At 36.3% G+C, this 22,903-nt stretch overlaps 1 protein-coding gene across 2 annotated transcripts in view; it reads left to right on the forward strand.

The window, feature by feature from the left end:
• The window catches only part of cntn4 (contactin 4), a 147,066-nt gene that overhangs the window by 80,251 nt on the left and 43,912 nt on the right, over nucleotides 1-22,903 (forward strand). For both annotated transcript variants that reach the window (XM_058403878.1, XM_058403877.1), the window contains exons 6-11: nucleotides 1,815-2,018; nucleotides 3,199-3,301; nucleotides 3,546-3,730; nucleotides 6,880-7,019; nucleotides 11,950-12,079; nucleotides 12,795-12,945. In XM_058403878.1, coding sequence (XP_058259861.1) covers nucleotides 1,815-2,018; nucleotides 3,199-3,301; nucleotides 3,546-3,730; nucleotides 6,880-7,019; nucleotides 11,950-12,079; nucleotides 12,795-12,945 — 913 coding nt within the window. The remainder of the gene's footprint in view (nucleotides 1-1,814; nucleotides 2,019-3,198; nucleotides 3,302-3,545; nucleotides 3,731-6,879; nucleotides 7,020-11,949; nucleotides 12,080-12,794; nucleotides 12,946-22,903) is intronic.

Here is a 22,903-nt window from a genome sequence, read left to right on the forward strand (position 1 = left end):
CAAATTCCATCAACTTACAGGAAGAAAAAAGGGGTCTTACACCATGAGCAGGTCCAGCCTTTGTGGTCTTTCCTGAGATACAAACAAATCAGTCTTCATGGGCGGGGCATGACACAGGCTGGTAGGTAAGCAGGCTGCAATGTTAAGAGAGGGAGAGAGAAAGAGAAGATAGACAAACAATGAAAAAACCTACAGGGGAAAAGCTGAGAGAGAGAATCAGCCATGACATTCTAGTGGCCTTTAATATGACAAATATTTCATTTGTATGTCTGTAAAATCTACAACCAGCACATCAGTCTCTGCTTCTTATTCCATAAATGTTAGCTTTAATGTCTCCTGTAAAAAATGTTCACTACATCCACTATATATATTTCTCCTTTTTTCATTGGTTTTAACTTATGTTAAGCATCTTCTGTACGTGTTGTGTGAGCTTTTCTAGAAACATATATGTGCATTAATATAAACCTATTGTTCATGTCCATGAAATATAATGCAGAGCTTTGGACCAATCAGATTTGATAATTAAATCTTATCATTTATATAAATACATTTGCATAGATAGGCTGCTACAAAAGCACCGGTTCATGTTCAGGAATCAGATTCTTTGTTTGTTTGTATGTTTGTTTTCATATTTAGATCAGTAGTGTGGCACAGTGGCACAGCAGGTAATATTGCCACCTTGATCATGAGCTCAAGTTAAAGTCTGTTTGGAGTAACTGCACTGCACACAGCCATGACTGCCTCTCACAGTGCACAGCAAGCAGCATACACCCTGTCTCAGATAATTGGTCCAAAGTGGTATAACACACTAATTGTTAGCATTTAGCTCCCCTGTGTTTTTTTTTTTTTTTTTTTTTTTACAGTTAAGTTAAGAAAGTGGGGAAAGAATTATGCTTTGTGATTTAAGTTGGTATAACTTTGGCACACCTCAGACATAAAACTGCTACCGAATTCTATTTTTTTTATTGCCTATTTTTTAATAAGACTACTTCTTCTAAGTTATTTTGCAGAAAAAAGGGCTAAAATCTAAAAAAAATCCAAATGAAACAGCATTCACAAGTGAATTTACATGCCAGGTAGTCACATGATTATGTAGTATAGTGCAATAATTATAACATACTGCACACCACTGTGAAGAAGAGTATGGAATATACAACACAGACTGATGTAGTTTGCATGTAAATATTTAAATAATTAATTATTTAAAGAATTTAACTGAATTCATGGGCACTTTAAACACTCCCTTTTCTTTTTGTAGCTGCAGCATAAACATATTATTATATTTGGTTGTATTTACAGTACATATTGCTGTAAAATAATGAAGTTGCATGTAATGTTCCATGTCTTGTATATGTATTACTGTAAAGCACTTACTTCAAAACACACAATGAATGTCCTATGTCCTGTGATGATATTCTGCACTTTATTGATTATCTTTCGAATTTAAAAAAAAAAAATTCTAAAAAAAAATGGTCTGCTTAGGTAGTCTTACTATCCCCTTGACTGGAGGCCAAAGAATCGCAGGACACTGGTTATCCTTTTGCATCATTAATTTTCACCCTCCAAGCCCCACAACCCTCCTCGGCCTGATTAATTTTCACCCTAGCATGTAGCCCAAATGCTAATTAAGCAACTCTGGGGAGGCACAAGATTCATGAGCAGTGCTGACTCCTGCCATTTCGATTCAGCGGAGAGCAGAAATGTCACGACATCCTCTAGTTATGTTCATGCAAAGTTTCCAGGCTGTAAAACGACCTCTTTTTTTTATGATTCATGTCAAGTGACATTTTTGTACTTCTTTCTTTCCTCAACAGCCCTGACGTTCAGTTGGATTTTTAATGAGTACCCATCATTCGTGAAGCAGGATTCACGAAGGTTCGTGTCTCAGGAGACTGGGAACCTGTACATTGCCAAGGTGGAGCCATCCGATGTGGGAAACTACACATGTGTCGTCACCAATACTGTCACAAAAACGCATGTTCATGGCCCGCCCACTCCTCTTATACTGCGTACTGATGGTGAGTCACAAATAAATTGCGTCATGTCAGAATAAGCTTTTTCACTACCTTGATTTAATATTGTTACATATCAATTGTTGTGCACATGAGACAGTACAAATATAATTGGTTGAGGTCAAATTCAGTTTTATTGTTCACTGCCCTATCTTCTTGACTGATAAACCATCTCCTCAAATAAATTAGACAGAAGATAGTTTCCATGTATTGTATTTTCATTGAATATTGATGATATCCAAATTTTAATTAGCAGCTTCCTTACAAATTTTAGGAGGCTTACCAGCACAAGTTTAGTTGCCTGTAGGTTGGCATTATCAAATGGTCTTCAAACAGAAAGGTCATTTGTCCTACAGCCATCTAATTTCAGTCTGTCTGTACCAAGATGTCCAACTGAGATTAGTAGTATTCACCAGGAGTTATTGTAAAAATTGCTAGAAATTATTAGACTAACAGACTGAAGAGCTGTGACTGAAGTTTTTGTCCTCCCTTGGTTCTTTGTTTATGTTGGTATTTACTACAGGACATGAAATAATCACTTGCTTATAAGTGTTTCAAATGTGATTGAGTAAGGAACAAAGTAAGAATTTTCATTTAAAACTAATATTACTGTAAAAGCATTTAAAATTTTAAACACATTGATATTATTTGTTGTAGTTAACCAGAAGAATCTAGAATGTATAATGACTATATAATGATATAGTGATAATGATAATGATATCTGTGCTCTACTTCTATTCAAATATTGAAATTGTATTTTACAAGTTATACATCGCATTTTGTTCAGTTAACATGTGGTGAGAAAATCACTAGATCTCCACAGTTGACCAGTGTGTTTACATTGACAGCAGCAAGCTGTGCTGCACACTAGCAATAAGGATCTCTTTAAACTCCTTCTATCTCTCTGCCCAGCAGCTATTAAAGATAACATAAGCCTTACACAATCGCAACATATGACTACTGTTCATAAAATAATTAAATAAAGTGACCTTTCCAAAATTCTAAAAAAAAATATGAAAGGCAAGCATCAAAAGCAAAACCAAACATATTATTATTATTATTATTATTATTATTATTATTTTAATCAACATGTCACACAGCATCTTCAAGCAATAAAAAACGTCATACCCATATTTTAATATGTACATATAAAATGTTATTTTATTCATTAAATGCTTTTTTTTAGGTGTTATGGGAGAATATGAACCAAAGATTGAAGTGCAGTTTCCAGAGCTGGTCCACGTGGCTCAAGGTGCAACTGTGAAACTTGAGTGTTTTGCTTTGGGGAAGTAAGTGTCTTGAATGTTTGCATCCTACTGACATCACAGACAGAAACTATTAACATTACATGCAATGTACAGTTTTTCATTTTTGCTGAAAAATCAACATCAATACATTAAGCACAAATAATAATGTCAAACATATAATAAAATTATATAACATATAATTTCATCAGATCACTATGTTTACATTTGAGCGTTTCATCCACCTAATGTCCCATTTTGTATTTATTTTATCTCATTCTCAAACAAGTCCTGTCCCTTCTATAATATGGAAGCGTGCAGATGGCGTCCCATTCTCCCGTAAAGTGGACATGAGGAAGGCCAGTGGCATTCTGGAGATCCCATACTTTGAACAGGATGATGCTGGCACATACGAATGTGTTGCCGAGAACTCCAAAGGGAAGAACTCAGTACAGGGCAAGCTCTCGTTCTATGGTGGGTTCTCACAAGTCGCATTAATATATTGACCATGACAAGCCATATTCATGACAAATTCATTCTGAGGTAAAGGTACGATGTAATGATGGTGTATGCTCCACTAGCTAGATTATAAGGGGGTGGATTTTTAACAGTGCATGAAAATGATTAAAGCTCCCCAGCCATGAAGCCACTAATATTTTTATCCAGATTAAAAAGGATGAAGAGACGACCTTGTACTTCATCTTATCTGTGTGTGTGTGTGTGCGTGTGTGTGTGTACCAGATGGCAGAGTGACTGACAGGTTAAATGTACTTTACATAGAGCATACAGTCACATGTGCCATTCAGGAACTCATTCAGCGTGTCACCATCTGGATAAAGAACAGCACCTGTTTTTATTCATTCTGATGATGTGCTTTAGTAATGGACGTTGTGTAATATCAAAGTTAAACTGTATATCTTTTAATTGGAATGCAAACTGTTAGTACCATGTTAGTCATTTAAATTGAAAAAAAACAAAACAACAACAGTTGAAACATATTAAGTATTATCTATTTAGATATATTTTTGGTATGCATCAATAAATTATACCTGAGATAATTTAGTATGGTTGTAAATGAATACAACAGTTTAATGATACTCCATAATCCATGCACTTGCATTAGTCATTATGTGCATTTGGTCTCGAAGACCATTTTAAATAGTAAGAGTTTGAATCATGAAAACAAGATTTTGATCAGAAATGACTAGACCCACATGCTTCTATCCAGGCATAAGTGGCCAGCAGGCATATGTAGAGAAGCATATTTAATATAGACTTTCAAATGAAGGGCTCATGACCTTTTCCCTACACCACCACACTGGCAAGGCCGAATTGCTCACATGAGACAGCTCCCTATTAAGTAAGTACCTGTAGGCAACAGAGCGCTGGGATTTATCCTCCCCTTATGGGAGTGCTCGCTAGTGCTAGTATTCACATTAGCTCGCGTCTGCATTACTTCTGATGCCCAATGGCCCATTTACAGGAATAGCCTTCACAGAGCTGAATGTTTTATTGTCCTTTTCATCTCATTGTTTATATCCTCAATTACATGGAATGCAAGGTGAGAAGTTTCTAAAAAGGTAGAGTAAAATTAGGTAAAATTAGAGAGGATGTAGTAGTGTGCATTCAGTAGGAGCAAAGAATATAAGTGGAAAAGTATAAAGAGTAAAAGTGTAAAAGTAAATACAGTAAAGTGTAAATGCACCCATTTTTTTATACTAGAGACTACTGATGTTTTTTAAAAATCAAAGTGGTGTCTGCTTACTGCTCTTCATATTAATTTATTTATGTTTAATTTCATTCATTTTGAAGGCATCAGCATTTATTTGTATGTGCCTAAGACTTTTACTGTACAATGTGTGTGTGTATGTGTGTGTGTGTGTGTGTGTGTGTGGTACTGAAACCCACCAGCACCAGCCTCAGTCTAGTTTGAGGTGGCTTAATAATTTATTGTAGTTCTCCTTGATTTTCCATCAATGCCCGCTGCTGTTTCATTTCCCTCTCTTCTCTCTTCTTGCCTTGGTCTATAAGTCAGCCACAGTTATACAGTTGGGTATAACTCATTTCTGTGCCTTAAATAATTTGCCATTATTTACAAGCCACTTTGAAGCGTTGAAGCCTGTATATAAAGGACAATGTGGCATGCCCGAAGCTGTGTGAATCCTATTTCGGTAGGATTAGCCTGCAAATTGGTCCTCCTGTCTTTCTTCCTCTCTGTCCATTTCTTTCTCTTTCCCCCCTTCTTTTCCCTTTCTTTTTTCTCAGTCAGGTGATAAAAATCTGTAATCTTATTTTGAAGTCCCATGGAATTAGGCCTGTAAGACATTCGTCAGCAGAGCCAGGGAATGTGCCGATCGATAAGCCTATCTCATGTTTATCGCTTCCACCGGCAGTTGAGGGAGACACACTCACCCTCCCTTTGAGCTGCCCTCCTCTCTGCTTGCGTTTGCTTGATTAGCAGTTCAGTGCAGATGGTTTTTGCACCATTTTCCTACCTTGTTCAAAAGAAGGGAGTGACAACAGGCTTCTAATTCAAAGGATATCTTAAAAGAGCGTTATTAATTGTCAGTTTTAGCATATCTGTGATATTCTCTGTAAGCGTCGTTGAGTGACGGTACTAAAATATGTATATTTGAAAACTGCATTGTTATGAGTTAAACAGAAATAGACTGTTAAATATGGATTTCACTGAAATATTTTTTCCAGCTACTCTTACCTACCATGTTTGCGTTTGGGCAGTGTGCTGTGTGGGTTACTCAGGACCTTGATTTACACCATAGGGGCTAAAAGTCAATACTCTTTCAGCAGGTGAAAGATAGACTGTAGGGACAAGAAGAGGAGAAAAAACAGCATCATAAAGGTTATAGAAGTTGGAATGGATAAAAAAAATTTCACAGAGAAGGCACGCTTGTTAGGCAAGTAGGTACCATTTTGAAAAAAAAAGCATTTATAGTTTAGGGGAAAACATAGATGATGTTAAAGATTATTTAAAAAATACTGTCCGTTTTTGTTGGTTATGTGGTAAAGTGCAAAAGGTGCAAAAAAATTTGTAGAGATACAAACATGATGTGGTGTACAGGAGCATTCAGCATTTATTTATTTATTTATTTATTTATTTTCTGTCACAAGGAATGTCCATTAAGGTTGTTCTGAGTATGCTCCTGGGCATTTGCTCAATAATTAACCAGGTTTGAGTTACATGCATTTAAAAGATAGGAATCGATATGACTCATGTATAATTAAAGCATGATCTACTTTAATGGGATTTCGTGAAGGAGTTTATGGTAAGGCCCATGAACAAATGAATATTCAATGCAGTCGAACAGTGCGACAAGCATGATTTATTTGCTATTGATGTACTCTGAAAATATCTGTAATGTTCTATTTAACAGATTTCCTATATGGTTTTCACCAGCTTGTTACTTAGGTTATATGTCATAGCACATCATTTGAGCAGACTGTCTCTGCCTCAGTCCACCATGTTGAATATGCATCAATCTGTCACTTTATTATGCGTCATTTCCTACATTACAGAGTGGTTGGCTTGGTCTTGCTGTTTTGAACGTTTTATACCTGGAACCAATTTGCCTTTTGTTCCCTTTCTTTTTTATTTTGTTGTGCAGCTCCTCCACAGATGATTGAAAAACCACAGGACATGCAGAAGGCCATTGATGACTCTCTAGTGTGGGAGTGTATGGCCATAGGCAAACCCAAACCCTCCTATAGGTGGATGAAGAATGGAGAAAATTTGGAACCTACAGAGGTTTGCTATATGTTCAAACCCTTTCTTATTAATAATCTAATAAAGGCATGTTGGTCTTACAGCATTAGAATTTTACAGTTGATCCTAAAGCTCTTGGGCAACATTTCTTGTTTTATTTTCTGTTTAATAACAAATGTTAAAAGACAAATAACAAAAAACCAAGGGTAATAATTCTGGGACATAACAGGGGTTCTCTGTAACACCTGGATACCCCGTTGTATACATGCACACCAAGATCTTCTAACAAGGTCACAGTCTCATAATGACACAATATTTGCTAAAAAAAAATACCATCATCATATATCAGTCACTCTATCTTCTTATTTTTACCTGTGCACAGCAAATTACATGATTATAGTATGCATGTATCTATTTAGCATCCTGTAACCATGATCAAATGTAAGGGTATTACATTATCTATATTACAAGCATTATTTATAATAACTAAATGTAAAATGTAATGCCTGCTAGTCAGTTTTCCCTCATGACCATTACTGCCCTGCAATTAGTGAGCAAGCTTTAACATACCATGCATTGTTAATTGCTGAACTCGACACAACTGGATATCAAGTCAGAAGCAGCTCTTTATTTTGAACTGGATATTGCCAGCATAGTTTATTCACAGATGCACACTGTGCAGTTCCTGCACTCATGCCTGTGTCTGAATCTCTGGAAAATGGCTAATATTGCTGATATTGAGGAAGCTGTGGCTAACTCGCACAATCAAATGTATTCAGTGACACCAACGTCAATGTGGGATCCTGGCTCAGAGATGATTATGGTGAAAAAACAGCATGCTAGTTGCAAAGGCTCAGGCCCAGTGACAACAGCAACAGACATGGCTCAGATGAAATCAGTGATCCAAAACATGACACTTGGAGGTTTGCACTTTTCAAGAGCACCTTCCTTATAGCTTAGTTATCAGTCATTTTTCATTTCCCTTATCAGACTCTAGTCTCAACAGTGTCTGAAGGTTTTTGCCTCTGATGGCTCTCATCACCGTGGCAGATTTTTAGCTAACTGTGCCATAAAACAGCTGTGATTTAAGAACAGTTGCATGGTGCAATACAACCTACAATATTTATTTAAACTCTTTGGCATGGCATGCATAAATGCATTTTCTGAAAACACTTTAATGGAAGAATTGGGCAGGCCCCAGCTCACATGCTCTCAGGCCCTGTGAAACCTGCTCTAGTTGAAATTATTAGAATCAGAAACAGGTTGGTTTGGACCATATGCATACTGTTGATTCTTGATGAAGCACTACACCCAGGTGTGATCTGCCTCAGTGCAGACACACAGATAACTCCTGTATGATATTGCATCCTTGAGTGGCCAAATGGATATCCTGGCCAACAGTTGCCCACCACTGTTTTTTCTTCAGCTATTGTTGATTATTTTCCACACATTGCAAAATTCAGCAAATAGGTCACAGTCAAAGTCTATTTATTGCTCACATTTCACAAAGATGTCCAGCAAGACCTTGGTTTCCACCGCTGCCTTAACTAGTTGTTGGTGGTATCCTACATAATCTGCTCTCACAGATAGATGGTGAGACAGGTCACCTGTGTATGTGGGTATAGCCCCTGTCCACCAAAGTCTAGTAGGAGTCCTACTAATCACAAACATTTTGTGGGGCTGTCCCTTAAAGACCCTTCAAATAAGCCTGTGTGTTGACTTGAAGGCTGTGTCTTTGAATACTTCTCTTGCTAGCAATTGCTTCACCTAAAAGAGAAGTTACATGCTCTAGTGATAAGCTCAGCTTACACGTATTGGTTGCCAGATGATTCTGGAATGACCTTGTGTCTCAATCCAGGATTGCCCCTGGCTGTTAGGAGGGCTGAAATAAAATGCTAGCTGTATAGATAATGGTGCTTCTGTGAGTCTGGGATTACGTTTCATACATTTCAACCTCGGCCAGCTCAAACCTAAAGGTTGTAGGGAATGGTTGATATAAGATGACAATATGTATATCAAACACTGCATCACCTATCAGCACTGTGTGCAACCTTCTTGAAAGAACTCATGCACACAAGGTAGTATGAATGTGCTAAATGCAATCCCTAATAATTATCCAGGGTTAGTAGAACTATTTACATATGTAACTACTGTTTCACTTATATGATTCCTTAAATACTGCAGCTAATAAAAAATTCTCAGAACATTCATTATTAGGGACACAAATATTCTAGTCATCATTTAGTGAATGTTCATGTCATTCAAGCAGTTCACATTTTTCTGCCTTTTTATCTTTTTTCTATTGGGGAAGGAGTTTGTTTAAATGTGTCAGACCGAAACAAATTACAAAATGGTTCACTGATTCTAGACCACAATGACGACACATACACTGCAATTTTCCATTACATCTCTGAACACAGACAGGAGAATTTAATCTCTTTTTACCCACAGGCCAGGAGAAGAAAGATTATAAACCTTTACTATTTAACAAACATGCTGTCTTTCCTTTTTTACTCTTTTGTACAACAATTCACTGGCACACAATAAATAAGATTCATGTTTTATCTACTTCATGTAACTGAAGCCTTTTGTAATATTCAGCCTTTATTTGTTTACTTTTTTGATGAGTTATTGGCCGTTAGGGTGATGCAATTACAAAAGACTCATTTTTACAGAGTTTCTTTATAATTTGTTGAGCTGTTGATGAGGAATATCCTCTGTCTCTCAGGATAAAGAGAAAGAATAGGGGTTACAATGGTTTGCACTGAATTTCTTTATTTAGCAGCAAGGCATAACTTGGCTAAGCTTTCCCCTAGTTGAAGCTTTCCCACACCAGAAGAAAAAAAAACTCCACTAGTCTGTCCTCTCTTAAAACATTTCCCTTAGGAATTTAAGCCACATTCCCACAGAAATGATACATATTTAACTAATGAGTGAAAACAATTAAAAATACACTTAACACTTTGTTAGGAATGCATATTCAGGTAATTATGCACTGCTGATATCCTGTTTTTTTACTCTTTAGATTCTTTAGAGTTTTCATTGAATGGTAAACAGGCTACAACAGCAGAAAACCACATCCTGCTGGTCTTTTGCAGCATCTGGCATTTCTGAACTGCCACTTACTGGATGATTTTTTTTAAACATTCAGGGTAACTCTATAGACTATTTTGTGTGAAAATCCCAGAAGATTTTCTTAAGTATTCAAACCAGCCCATCTGGCCCCAACAACGATTCTGTGGTCAGTATTAGAAGATATTATCAAATATTACCCATCCTTTTTTTTGACGTAAACATTTTTATGTAAACTGAGGCTCTGTATCTACATGATTCTATACACTGGGCGTTTGCTGCCTGATTGGCCGAATTGGATAATTGCACAAGTATCGTGGGTACTATTACTGTTGCTGTTTTATTTGCTGTAAGGTTGAGATGGGACTGCATTATTCTAGTGACTAACAACACTATGGCTTAATGTAACTGTGTAATGTAAGCAATCCATAGTAGAAGCCATGGGTTTTAAAAATCCAATCTACCAGTTGTTAGTCCATATATCTTCAGAGCTTCTATCACCCTAGAATATTTAGTGTGTTTTCAAATACAATACAAACATAATACACATTTCTGCATCTAATATTCCACTGGCAAAATGCTAGGGGCATGATTGAGATAGATGAAGGAATCAATACATAGTATATCACAATTTTCAAATGGCATTGTCTACATCAGTAATCATTCTAATAACTAAAGGTCAAAGATGCTGCAGAAGTAGGCAGCAGTGAGTTATGCCATTCATTGATGTTCATCATGCTTAATTAACACAGACTCTTTACCCCTTTTATTCTTTCTGCTGAGTGTATCTGAATGGAACATTGCTAAGGTGACCTATTAAAAACTTGTGCTTTTTGTCTCAGAGGGTTCTTGTTAAATGAGTGTTCTCAAAGAGACAGAATTATTAGACAGTGACATCAGGCGTGCACATTGAGGTGACCCAGTGTTGCAGATGGTCTGCCTCAGGTCCTCCCCACACACAGAATCTGCTGATGTAAGGGGACCGTTACGCTTAATTAATAGAACGTGCCAAGCTCTGCTAAATTGATGTATACGACCATATGCTTTTCCATGCTGGTGGACCCTTACCCTTATCAGATACGCCCATAAATTGTTATTTCCAACATACCACAACAAAGCAGATGTTTTTTATACCATGCTTTATTATTATTATTACTTATTATTATTGTTATTGTTGTTATTATTATTATTATTATTATTGGTAGTGGATATTTATTTTGTATGTGTGTGTGTGTCACTATATGCATAGGCTCACTCATTCCACATGCCCTTCTCCTAATGCTCCCGACAGCAGGCTTAGCTATCACAAAAACATCCCTTCACAAATGGCCATTAAAGGCATTAGAGGCTGCAAATAACAGATGAGGTCAAGGGCAGAGAGAGAGAGAGAGAGAGAGAGAGAGAGAGTATCAGTAATCTGTACCTAAGGCTGACAGTTTGTGTTTGCTTTGAGGATGGTTTTAGATTTTATAAGAATCAACTTCTAATATTCTAATATAACTACTAATATTTCCTGATCTTCTTGTGAAGACATTGTGGTCTTTTGCTTCATGTCTTTGGGCTACAAACTTATTCCTTTTCATTTAATTATTTCTGAGACAGTTGTTCGACACATCATGAGTGGGTAGATCAGCTATAAGGTCACATGTTAACACAGATGTTAGATTAATTGCACAGGTGTAACATACCTACTTAGCTACATCTGTCCTGTCATCCTTACTTCTCTTTGTTTCTCAGATTCATTGTGATTCTTTTCTCTTTTCATTTCCCCTCCCCAACACTGACAGCAAACAGCATCAAATGAAAAATATAACACACTCCCTGAAACACATTGCTTTTATGCAGATTAGCAATCTTGCTAAAAGTCTCTTAACGGTAATATTTCTTTATTACTCGACAGGAAAGGGTGCAGGTGGTTAATGGCGCTCTGTCTATTAGTCGCTTGGTGTTGTCTGATGCCGGAATGTACCAATGTGTGGCTGGGAACAAATATGGGGAGGTTTACTCTAATGCAGAACTCAGAGTGATTGGTAAGTTTTTATTTAAGTCTGATTGAAAGATCACAAATTAATATGTTGTATGTACTATATTTATATGTGAAGATAAGTGTGTATATGTGTGTATTATCTATACTGTAGGGTATGGCTCTGTGAGAAAAGTGTGTGTTTGTGTGTGTGTGTGTGTGTATTATGTCTGTTTGAAAACATAATTATGGTTATTGCTGATTTATCCATATACATAAATGTGACAATACCCATTCATTTTCACCATTCTCCTCTGCTCCAAACACCTTCTGATTATTGTTTTGTGATCATTCTTCAAAGAAAAAAGCCACTGTCACTCAAAAATTAATGTGGCAGTTGGGTTAAAGAGAAAATAAAGGAGACAGGAAGTAATTGATGTCAGTTCCTCATCCATGTACAGTTAATCAGGGGGCTTTTAACAGACAGGAGGAGTAGTGGAAATGATCATAATAAAAGCTCAGCCGAGCAAAGGAAAACTGGGAGGAAAAACCTTAAGTACATGACATTTTCCCTTTGTTTTTCCTACCGAAGAAAATGAATGGGTGGTAATTAAGGTGTGTATATTTAGCTCAACCTCCACTCCACCATCTCATTTCAGTGCGCACACACATATACAGAGCCACATACACATTTCATACAGTACATAGCAGAGAAAGGATGGATAAAGGAAAATTATGTGTTTCTAAAACTGCTGTTGGCCTGTGACTCTGTCATGTTTCAGCCGTGGCTCCAGATTTTGGAGCAAATCTGTTGAAGAGCCACATTCTTGTAAAGGAAGGGGGTGACGTGCTGATTGATTGCAAACCAAAGATGTCTCCCCGAGGCCTGATCACCTGGAAAAAAGGAAACGAGGCACTAAGAGAGAATAGCAGGTATTTTACCGTAGACCCTATTCAGCCTTTTCCCACCAGTACAGGACAACTACATATACCACTGATGGTTTCACAAATGTAAGAGTTTCAACATGTGGACAAGTTTCCAATGCAACTAATAGCAATCAAAGCTGATTGCATCCTTTGTTTCACTTATTCAGTTTTATTTCTGGCTTCGAGAGCATTGAATCATTCACTTATACACAGAGGAGAGAGTTGGTGTGGGTTGATTTTCTTTATTGATTATGCTAACTCTATAATGCTCAGGGAGCAGTCCTCTGTGAGAGAGTCAAAAGCCAGTACCATACTGTATGGTTGGAAAAACATTAAAGGAAGGGTCCATTTCCACTATTTTATTTTTCTCATATTGTTTTTCTTCAGCACCAAAAGTACTGATGCGGAATTGCACCATTTGTCTCCAGCTGCAGCCATGCAGGATATATTCTGAAGCAAGAAATGCACACTTAGCACTCTAAGCATCTACGTGATATACTCAAGATTCAGGCCTTTAGTGGTTTTTTTCACTGTCAGACGGACTACCAGACTAGGTAGTTCCAGGTAGTTGCTGCGTCTACCCTGGATTTTTTATGGATTTTCTCTCAACCACCAAACATTTGCACTGCAAGAAAATCTTAGCAAGTGGCAATATCTTGAATATGGTCCAATCTATCTAGTATTTCCTAATGCACTGCCTGATTACAATAAAATGTAACATTATTAAACTTATTTTTAGATCATTTTACTCATTTCACCCTTATTATATTGGTATGTTATGTATATATTTTCTAAAAAAAAATATCTGGCAATCGAATAAGAAAATGTAAAGCTTGAAATTCAAAAACAATATGTAGAAATAGGTTTAAGGATGTTATTGGTTTGTTGTATTCTTATAGTTGTAAATACAAGATTAATTTGACTAAATACAAGATATGGACAATACTTATTAAGATTTTTTTTTATTGGATTAGATTTTCTCTCTCTCTCTCTTTCTTTCTCTCTCTCTCTCTCTCTCTCTCGCACGCTCTTCAAGCATCACAGGCTTTGCTAATTTTCACAGCTGTGTGGGAGTTAATGCAGCCTCACGACCCCCAACATGCTGACCTTATCAACACACTCTCCTCACTGTGTGAATTACAGTGGCAGGTAGAGCGTCTCAGATCAGCAGGGCTATGTATGTGTGTGTGTGTGTGTGTGTGTGTGTGTGTGTGCGTGTGCATGTGCATGTGCATGTTTGTGCGCATTTCTGAAAGAGTAGGAGAGAAAGAAAGGCCACATCACAGCTGCCCATCGTTTACATATCCAAAGTCGGTGTTGATGCTTGTCAAACAAAGTGGCTGGGTGTTTGCATGGCGGTTTTGCTGCTGGCGCCCTTCAGCTGTTCTGTGTGTGCACCCAAGAGGAACAGAGTGTTTCAAAGCACTCGGCATACGCACCTCATTTTTGACTAGTGTGGGCACGTGTTGCAAACTCACTGAGTAGTCGTTAAACAACCACCAAATAGATTAGTAAAATACAGTACTACTCAAAATGTGGGAATTTTTTTTTACTTGAAATGAAATTTAAAAAGCAGGCCTATCATTTAATTTAATTCGCAGTGTGTATCCTGGGCGTGGCACTGTTGCTTGTATACATGGTAAATCATAGCAAGTTTGTTTGTTTTTATCAGCTGCCTAGTTTAGTAACAATTTAGATAATGTTTAGTCTAAAGAAACAACATAAAGATAGATATCAAAATTAATGTACGTAATTGAATTACACTAATATTACTTAAGACAGATTGACTTTCGAAATGAATTTCACTGTTCAAATACTATTCTCATTTTCATAATATTTACATAATCGAGAAAAAAATATAACCTTTGAATGTTTCCTTTAAGTCAAGTCTTAAGTTAAGTCAAGGCAATTTTGGCTAAATGATGCTTTTTGCTATAGAAATTTGGTTCTGAAATACTTATGTCTGTTATTCATTCCATGTTGTTAAGTAAAGGAGACCTGTACAAAGGTGAGCATGCATTAGTGGACTAAACACTGAGTAATTAGTTACAGTCAGTTGTATTTGGCTAGAAATTTATGGGAATTAAATACTTATTTACAGATTTACAGAACGTAAATATGTACATTTTCTGATGTTTTTGACAGTTTAACAAAAATACTTACTTCAGTTCAGACCACATACTGTAGATGTCTACATAGGCTTTGGCTTGTAGATAATTAAAAAAACAGAATGCTTGTATGCCAGGTTGCATTGTGGGGGATTAAGCCTTGTCAGAATGCTGGATTGCATTGTCAATACCTGGAACCAAGCCAAGAAACTATTTGCAGATCCAAGTATATTCTTGAAAATGCTGATATTTTCTTTTGCACCCCCCCCCACACACACACACAAACACGCACACACACATGCATGCACACACACGCACACACAACCACCTGAACAAAACACATGTGCCTTACTAAAGATAAGTAATGCTATAAACAAAAATAAGATTTTGGTTCTCTTTCTTTCTTTCTTTCTTTCTTTCTTTCTTTCTTTCTTTCTTTCGACATTATTATTTTTTATAAAAGTATAAAAGTGGTTTTATTTTGTTTTTTATTGTTGTTTTATGCTTTTGTACATAGTCGTTGACCCTATTTACTTCTTTTGAATTCCACTGGACAGCCAAAATAATGCTGCCATTGCTATTGATGCTGAAGGCTAATAAGTAGTTGGCTATGCTTTTCTATGCGTTTCAGTGCAGGTGAAGTGTACACACCTGTCTGGAAGCCAAGAATAATCAAAGCAATGTGTGTGTGAACTCCTTGTGTAAGATTAATTGCCTTAATTGCATTGAGCTCTACTCAGTGGAGCTGGATGAAGGGAAGTCAGTGTCAATGGCAGGGTAATCCATCTTCATAGTAGCAGCCCCTCCTTTTTTTCCGCTGCTGGAATAAAAGGAGGGAGTCAGTAAGGAATGAGAGCTAAGTGGTAGAGGTGTTTGGGCCAATTTATTTTTCTTCTTGACAATCCTTAGATGACATGAACTTAAAGAAGAGGTTAAGATGGCAGAGATTGTCGTAAGACAGGTCCCACATGAGTAGTCATCTTACCAATTGTAGTGTAGTATATTTCACAGTGGTACATAAGATTTATATTACATTAATTTGCATGTATTTGCATGCATATACCAGTTTACATGTATGTATATGTATGTTTCCTAAAACATGGCAGAAAGCAAATTGACTATTCTAAATTGACCCTAGGTGTGAATGAGTGTGTGAATGTGTATGCATTTTCATTCCTTATGATGTACTGGCATTCCAGCCAGTGTGTTCCTGGGGAAGGCCCTAGATATGTCACAATGCTGACCAGAATAATGTTCTCACTGAAGTTGAATGGATTAGCACATTAAGGGAGTTGGGCATATCTAGAAATTATGTTTAGTGCATAAACTGATATCTGTGGGAAATTAATGAATATTAAGCCTAATGAAAGAAGTAAGCTGCCTGCAGTCACCCAACCATCCATTTGGTTAAAAAGTCAAGAATGGTTTTAAGGACACAGTGGTGTTTTGTGACTTTCCAGGTTATCAATAGTGATTGCTTTGTTAGCTTATCCCTCTGGGAGGTGAGGTATATGGCTTCTGTCAGATGAAGATATTTTTTTTCATGCTCTATTCAATGCAGAAATGCATAATGAGCAGTGCAGTGTAATGAGCTCATCACAAGTCATGACATCATGCACTCTGAAACCCAAGAGACTAAAGCAATACACTGGTCAATTGTGCAAAGTGGTTATAGCTTCTGCATCATATTTACAGTTCATTAGATTCCTAGTAGATTACCATGACATAACAGGGCTTTTAAAATGTACAGCATATAGAACTGTTGAGTTATTTCTGTTTCAGGAATCAGAAACAGATATAAAATACAGAAACGTATATAAAATAAGTCAACTGAGAGTAAAGAGTATGCATATGAGAAAGACAAGCATTATAGTAGAGTCAGTTAGTATTATGGATGCACGTACAGAGTATTTTCAAGTGATACACACATGAACAAAGACATTGACTGCATACCGCAAGCATTAACTAGACAAGCATGAGCATGGCATGGGTTCAGTAACATATAACAATGCTACTCACAACAGATACTTAAATACTTGTGTTCATTAAACCAAATCTTGAATCATATGCAAAAACTCATGTGACATGAGTGCCATGATCAGGTTATGTGCAGTGGTTAATGGGAATTGTAAGTCACAACCATGACAATATGAAGTTGTAATTATGAAAAGGATATTCTTTTGTGATAGGGGAGGAGGAGTACAGTAGTGGCATTTTTACATTATTGTACATATTTTATGTACACTTGTATCAAGGATGATTTATAAAGTCTGAAAAGCAGCTGAATGTGCAGCAATACAAAGTATTTGGAGAATCAGTAAAGGATTTACAGCTTGTAAAATTAGAAGCTAATGCTCCTTTCTGGTTTAGTTCAAAAGGACAATTATAGGGCATAAATAGGTGAATAAACGATAAACAACAGTAATGCAAGAAACAATCCACACAAAGGTAAGTGGTTCCAAAAAAAAGCAGCTAATTAAAATTGCCACATGCTGAGGTTACTTGAAGGTAATGCTCTTGATTAGCACCAAACATTTACAGAAAAAGAATGGGAGAGAAAGCGAGAGAGCTATAACGACTGTACACTTCAGCTCATAAAGTGAGTGCTGTCTTGACAATTTCTATTTAAAAGCACATATGCCATGTGGGCTTCATTCCAGGTGAGTCAGGGCTCAAAAAGGCATCAGACGGACTTGTGGGTAACAGCACCACTCTCACTGTCGGATGACATGTTCGACAGCCAATTATCATATCTAATTATAGGCTGTTTCACGCTTCTTATATCAAAACTCGGAATTAATTCTTAATTTGATTGAATTTATTCATTTACTTATTTATGAAAATAAGCCATAGTGATGTAAATTACATTTTCAGAAAAATACCAATCAAGTATATAGTGTTTCTGTGTACAAAACAGATTTAATATAAATTCTTGGGAGAGCAAGGGCTGCTAATTCAAGAAGAGTCCTCACCCTCGCCCTCAGCATCACGTTTCACCCTGTAAATTCTTGTTCATTATCGCCTGTTTCTCGTTTAAGGGCTTATTAACTCTTATCCAGAGTGACTTGGAGATAACGTCATATCCGTTGTTTGTTTCTTATCTTGCTGTCATGAGGATATTGGAAATTTTCCATCATTCTGAGTGTCCTAATTTGTGGTACTTTCTCTGCAAGTTCAAAGACAAATGGATCATTCAGCTTTAATACTATTAACCAATAGATATGTAGAATTTATTATTCTAGCAATTCCTAAAAACTGCTGCTTTCATCATAACAACTGTCCTGTGCTTCAAACCCAGGACTCCTATTCCACAGTGTATTCATACTATTAATATTCCATATCCCTTTAATAAATGTAGTAGTGTTTTCATTTTTTATATGATTTGATAATGCCTGATGCAAAATGTAACAGCATTCTTACATACAATACATACAAGTATTCTTTTTATTCTACAGCATTTTGCTCTTTCTCTTTTGAGTCTGGTTCCTCTCAATATGTCTTCCTTAAGCTTTTCTTGCCAGTGTCGCCTCTTACTTGCTCATTAGGATCTAATAAATGCCTGTTAAAAATTGCATAGAAATAGAAACAGAATTTAGATTATGTGTCATAGAATAACATAAATTATGTGGATATCATCCTTACATACATACATACATGCTTTGGTGCAACACATAAAACAAAAATGAGGTTTTGTTCACAGTACTGAACAGAAGCATGACAAATACATGTTAACTGCACAGGTGTGGAAGGAGCATCAGGATAAAGACAGCCAGACAGTATAATTGTGCAGAGCTGAGCAGAGAGACTGTACCTATTGCATGAGATTGCATAAGAGAATCCATCATAGTTCCACACTGACTTGCCTAGACTGTGCTCTGTGTTCCCCCGACAATTAAGGCAGTACTTGCCCTACCAAATCAGTCTGCCCAACACTGGACAGTTGTCCTATGCAATATGTAACATGTAAGAAATAAAACATGACACAACAAATAATGAAGGACGGGTCAGGGATTTGTACGTTTTATGTATTTATTTATTTTATGTTATTATTTATTTGACTTATACCAAAACAATTTGCAAAAACTTTTCTTAGTTATTAAAGAACAATACATTTTGTCCATTAATTCTTACATTTATTGTTGTGGATGTTGGCAAAACAATTTTGTTACTGTTATTATATATGTTAAAATGACTAACTTTTTTTTCACCAGGCTCTTTCATTTGAGGTTAATAAGACAAAATATTCACAGAAAAACTGAACAAAATCCTTTGTCTTAGGAAAATTATATGACTAGTTTTACCTCGGTTTTGCTAAATAAATATTCTCCTTAGAAAGCTGATGCATATTCATACCAATGTTTCCGTTTAATAAATACAAAAGTCTGTTTATTGTGAGCTGTTAATTTATAAGAGCATCCACTATACATCATGTTCTAAACGTCATATTTCATTTTTTTCTCATCAAGTCATTTAAATTCCTTGCACAGTTTGTAATTGAACATCTGCTTGTAACTGGCGACCGAATCTCTTGTGTACTCATGAGAGAACATCATGTCAGATTAGAAAATGAGGGACAACCCACCGCCCAAATGCACACACATACACACACCTTTATCACCATCCAAACGTTCTCTCACCTTGAGACGATTCTTTTACACGCACAGATGTTTATGTGGCCTGCTTGGTTTTTTTTTTTTTTGTTTTTTTCTTGTTGTCCTTTTTCACCAGGGAAATATGGAATGCTTAGTCTTTGGAATGTCATTTGAAAGAGAGCACTTTCTGTTAAGCAAAGGGCTGGTGGATGCCCTAAAGCTACAACTTTCCTTCTAGCATACCTTCTGTTTCTAAAGCAGCCCACCAGATTGTACAAAAAAAATCCTAAAAGGCTCTTTGACCAGGAGGGTGTAATTTGATATGGCATGTTGCAAGGCTGCGCTACAGAAGATCCATACGTATGGATTTTCTTCTGGAGTCAATTGGTCAATCACAACGTTGGACAGTGCATCGACCACCACTAATGTTATGTTTACTGACTTACACGATTGATATCCAGCATTAATTAAGGGCAAGAAAGAACACCACATTTGTTAGGTCAGTTTTCAGAATGTTCAACAAGGAAAAAAGGCTTCTGAAGATGAAAATTAGGTGTTAACCAGGAGCTTTTTTACGTCTTCAAAAATAAATAAATAAATAAAAACCTAGTTTAAAGTTTATATAATGTAAAAGAGAGGTAAAATTATTTCCCCTAATAGGTAAATGCACTTCTCAGTAACCATGCAAAAGGAGTGGGATTAGATTTATCTTAGGGGAGCTGGGGGTTGAGATCATTTTTCAAAGTAAGAACCATCCAGCGCAGCACTGGTAATCCATCTTGGTCCCTGTGCACATTTCAGGCAGCACATATGTGTTGTTTCTAATTCCTAGAAGAATTCCTGTACAGAGGAAGTGAGAGAAAAGAAAGAGATCATTATCAGTGGGAGATATGAGAGTCTTCTCTTTCTCTCTCTCTCTCTATCTCTCTCTGTCTCTGTCTCTCTCTCTCTTTCTCTCTCTCCCTCACACACACACACACACATACACATGCGCACACACACACACACACACACACACATACTCTCTCACTTTTAATTACAAGCACTCATTCCCTGCTTTCTGCAACTGGGAAAAGACGTAACCTAAATGTGAAGGCTTAATTGAGATTGCCACCTGTAATGAACTTCATGCAAAATTCAAGTCAGCCACTATTGTCTATTTTAATATAGTATAATTATCTATTTTTGCCCTTTTGCTTTATTAGCAATAGAGCTGTTTTGTTCAATATGAAGAAAGTATATACAAGAAAACACATAATGAATTACCTTAGCATTTTAGACCTCTATTAAACACATGTAATTCATGCACAAATAACTACAAACATGATATAATTCTCCTCTGAGAAAAAGCTTTTGGATTTTATATCAAGTCGAATCATGGAGTGTAGTAGTCTGAGTCAAGAGTTCACATGCTAAATCTGTGTCCTGAATTATTGAACAGCAGAGAATGTGTTAAGAAAATTAGCTCTGCGAAAGTGTCAGGTCAGTATGCACTTCCTTCCAAGGGCCAGGGGGAAAAAAGGTGAAAGAAAAATTTGTCACCACTGAATTTATGTAGCAAATTTATCTTTCTCAGTGACAAAGCTAACCCTCTCCTCTCACAATAAGTGTTTGGTGAACACACTTAAAAAATATAAAGAGTAGTAGCAATCTGGATGTCTACTGTATATCAAACTCCTAGGCCTGCCTCACTGTTCTTAGCTTTTTAATACTGCTCTGCTTAGTATGATCTTTGTATATGTGTGAATTTGCAAATGTTACTGATAGAGGAAGGGCATTGGTAAGGATCACAGCTTTTTACCAAGTAAAACTACTGTTACTTGTAACAAATTATAAGATTTTTTTTTTTTGTATGATTAAGTATACCAGTATGCCCCTGGAAACACTTTCAAATAAAAACCTGGGGGCAGAAACCCCAGCACAGTCAACAAACATTTTCTTGACCTCACATGACTTCATAATTGGTCTCAAATACTATAGATATAATCCACTTATCAATTTTTTTTTTTGTTTGTACCTTTAAATAATATTTTGTTGGCCAACCTGTTCAGGCAGTTATTTAGTCACTAATGAATAACATTTTGTACAGAGTTTAGAACAGGGTTTCTGTTAAACAATTCTTTTGTTATGTCATTCTTGTATAGCGCACAATATCAGTGGGTTTTTTTTTCAGCAGGAGTATATAACATATGACTGGAATTATATTCATATGTCCAGTAAAAGGCATTGTTCCTAAGACACCAGAAGTTCCTAGTGGAAACCTAGTAGTTTAGAACACTTTGTATTCGTTTACACCCAATGTAAGGTGTAAGCAAACACTGGTTGAGAAATTGCATCCTAAACTGACAGAAAATGCATAAAAATATTTTTGAATTAACGCAGAGACACTTAATAATTTTGTCAGATTGTATTGTCATTGAATTCCTAAACAAAATTTGTTGATGCAAAGAGGTTATATGCTGGTGAATTTAATTTACAGAGGATGTCTTTGACGGTACCTAAAATATTACCACAGTCACCCGAATAAGCATGGATTCTTTTAACCAATTAAGTCTATTGAAAAACAGACTCTGACATATTGTTATATGCTTGTCAGATATGTTATGTAATGAATGTTGGGGTGTTAGAGGCACTGAGACAGGCTGATAAAGCCAAAAAATCAATATCAATTACCTGCCTATTGGAGAACTGTCAAGAGGAGAACAGTTTTTCCCCCTTTTTCTTTTTAAGACCAAGTAATTGTTTTTTTGTTTTTTTAAGAAAAAGCTAAATAAACCCATGTGACTATAATTGGGGGTTAACCTTGAGGTTATAGATAGGCAAAAGCAAAGCAGGCCCACAAAAGCCTAACCAACTGTGTGATGACTTAAAGGTCTGTGATTTTCTATACCTGGATGGACTTTTCGATGGATACTCTTTTGCTTCTGCTTTGGAGAAAAATAATTTTATTAATTTTAGACTTTAATTGTCTATTTTTATTCAGTTAACTTTTATTTAACTTGTCACATCAAGACAGTCTCTTTTACAAGCATTTTATGTTTCAGTATATAAAAGCGTAGGTTTTCTGTAGATATTACAGAAAATACACTCATATTAATTCATTTACACACACACACACACACATACATATGCATATACATATACATATACATACATGCACTCTAATATAAGCAATTTAGGTTTGCCAGAAAAATAGAGGATTTGCTACATATATTGTGTGTGTAAGGAAAGTATTGCAGCAGGAGCCACAACTGATTCCACTGG

This window comes from Hemibagrus wyckioides, linkage group LG11, assembly GCF_019097595.1.
Source record: "Hemibagrus wyckioides isolate EC202008001 linkage group LG11, SWU_Hwy_1.0, whole genome shotgun sequence".
Lineage (NCBI taxonomy): Eukaryota > Metazoa > Chordata > Actinopteri > Siluriformes > Bagridae > Hemibagrus > Hemibagrus wyckioides.